Source organism: Penaeus chinensis, chromosome 22 (assembly GCF_019202785.1).
Source record: "Penaeus chinensis breed Huanghai No. 1 chromosome 22, ASM1920278v2, whole genome shotgun sequence".
Classification (NCBI taxonomy): domain Eukaryota; kingdom Metazoa; phylum Arthropoda; class Malacostraca; order Decapoda; family Penaeidae; genus Penaeus; species Penaeus chinensis.
The window spans coordinates 18,695,444-18,697,943 of NC_061840.1; the positions used below are offsets into that span (position 1 = coordinate 18,695,444).

At 45.3% G+C, this 2,500-nt stretch overlaps 1 protein-coding gene across 1 annotated transcript in view; it reads right to left on the reverse strand.

The window, feature by feature from the left end:
• Positions 1 to 2,500, reverse strand: part of LOC125036969 (glutamyl aminopeptidase-like) — a 24,986-nt gene that overhangs the window by 7,653 nt on the left and 14,833 nt on the right. Inside the window, exons 10-11 of the mRNA XM_047629930.1 lie at positions 1,456 to 1,583; positions 226 to 429 (exon numbers count right to left, since the gene is read on the reverse strand). Coding sequence (XP_047485886.1) covers positions 226 to 429; positions 1,456 to 1,583 — 332 coding nt within the window. The remainder of the gene's footprint in view (positions 1 to 225; positions 430 to 1,455; positions 1,584 to 2,500) is intronic.

Below are 2,500 nucleotides of genomic sequence, written 5' to 3' on the forward strand. Positions count from 1 at the left end.
CTCCTCCTCCTCCTCCTCCTTCTTCTTCTTCTTCTTCTTCCTCCTCCTCCTCCTCTTCTTCCTCTTCCTCTTCTTTTTACCCCCTCCCCTGCCAAACTCCCTTCATACAACCCCTCCCTCTTTACCCCCTTCTTACCACCCCTCCCTCCCTCCCCCCCTACCCCCTTTCTTACCCACCTCCCTCCCTACCCTCCCTCTTACCCCCCCCCCCCCCTCTAAACTCACCCTGAAGTACGGATACGCCTTCGTCTGCCTCAGCAACCTGCCGAGCGTACTCAGCTGCACCGTCACCGTCTTCCAAGGTATATAGTGTGTCTCGCGCTTCATGTAAGCCACGAGGGACAGCACCGTCGGGTATGGCAACTTCCCCGCGTCGGCGAGGCTGAAGGCGTCGTTCAGGAGGCTAGAGCGGTCCGTTGGGCTTAGTACCTGAAGGAGAGGTGAAGGTATTGGTATTGGTAATGGTAATGTTTATTTAGCCAATATACATAAAGACAGTTTGGCATACACAGATAAGGAAAGAATGGCTGAGCCTCCTGAGAACCTAAGCTCTCTTAAGGAGGCATTTCATTATAAGGGAATTAAAGTTTTGCATATTTAGAATCCACTCTTGGAGACGATAACGGTAATAAAGATAAGAGTATATAATGTAGTATATATAACAAAGATCAGACTAGGTCTATGTTGTAATAAATGATAATATTATTCATAAAAAAGGTTGGTAGGTGAATGTGAGGTAGGTGGGTGAAGGTGAGGTTGATAGGTGAAGGTGAGGTTGATAAGTTTAGGTGAGGTTGGGTAGGTGAAGGTGAGGTTGATAAGTGAAGGTGAAGTTGGGTAGGTGAAGGTGAGGGTCATAGGTGAAGGTGAAGTTGGTGAGTGAAGGTGAGGTTCGCAGGTGAAGGTGAGGCTGGCTGGTGGGTGAAGGAGACGTTGGTGGGTGAAGGTGAGGCTGGAAGGTGAAGATGAGGTTGGTGGGTGAAGGTGAGGGTCGTAGGTGAAGTTGACGTTGGAGGTGAAGGTGAGGTTCGCAGGTGAAGGTGAGGCTGGCTGGTGGGTGAAGGAGACGTTGGTGGGTGAAGGTGAGGCTGGAAGGTGAAGATGAGGTTGGTGGGTGAAGGTGAGGGTCGTAGGTGAAGTTGACGTTGGAGGTGAAGGTGAGGTTGGTAGGTGAAGGTGGGATTGGGTAGATGAAAGTGAGGTTGGTGGGTGAGGGTGAGGTTGGGTTGGTGAAGGTGAGGATCGTAGGTGAAGGTGAGGCTGACTAGTAGGTGAAGGTGAGGTTGGTAAGTGAAGATGAGGTTGGTGAGTGAAGATGAGGTTGGTGGGTGAAGGTGGGGGTCGTAGGTGAAGTTGAAGGCCGTAGATGAATTTGAGGTTCGTAGGTGAAGGTGAGCTGTGACAAATAGGCGAGGGCGTAGTGTATCGAAAAAAAAAAAAACTTTTTCTACTCACCTCATGGTCGTTTAAGAGGAGATCGATGAGGTCCTGCCACATAGACGCCTCATAGTTGACTCTGTAGTAACCGAACTGACCCACATTCAGCTTAACCCATGATGTTCCAGACGGGATGTTAAAGGTCACTGCAAACATAGAGATTATTAGTTCTACCCTCAATTTTTTAAAAGCATTCGTCAAGGTACAAACATCAGTCTTAAAGGAAATTTGCAGAAACACTCGCCAAAAACAAAATAAAAAATATATTTATCATAGGAATGGGGTCGCAAAAATTTTGGTATCTTTAAGGTATGGCAGTTTTTTTTCTTTTTTTTTTCTTTTTTTTTAGACATAAGGTTCTTTGCAATTAGTTCGCCTGTATTCGAGCTAATGTTTTCTTTACTGCAATTAACATATATTTTTTTTACATTGTAATGTCTTATAGGGGATTAATCCATGATTCAAAAATCTATTTAAGTACATAAACACAAATACAGTGATGACACTAAAATATCTATAGTGGAGTTATAATGATGGAACTATACCATGATGAGGAAGACAATAGTGTATGGTGATATTATAATGCGATGAAATATGATTATAGCAATTTTGTTTTATAGAAACACTATTGTCACTGTCGTATAATAATAGCAGTATTCGACTGACATTCATGTAGGTGATTATGTTAATAAAGTAATGATGATAATGACAGTGATAACAATAATACTAATGAAGAAGAGTATTCCTTTTTTTGTTTTTTGTTTTCTTACTCCCTCCTTCCTTCACTCACCTCTCTCCAATTCTCACCTCCCTCCTTCCTCCTCCCTCTTTCCTCCCTACTTCTCTCCACCCTCCTCCCTTCACTCACCTTTCTCCATCTCTCACCTCCTTCCTTCCTTCCTTCTTTCCTCCTCCCTCTTCCCTCCTCCCTCCTCACTCCACTCACATTTCTCCGTCTCTCACCTCCCTCCTTCCTCCCTCCTTCCTCCCTCCTTCCTCCCTCCTTCCTCCCTCCTTCCTCCTTCCATCCTCCCTCCTTCCTCCCTCCTTCCTCCATCCTTCC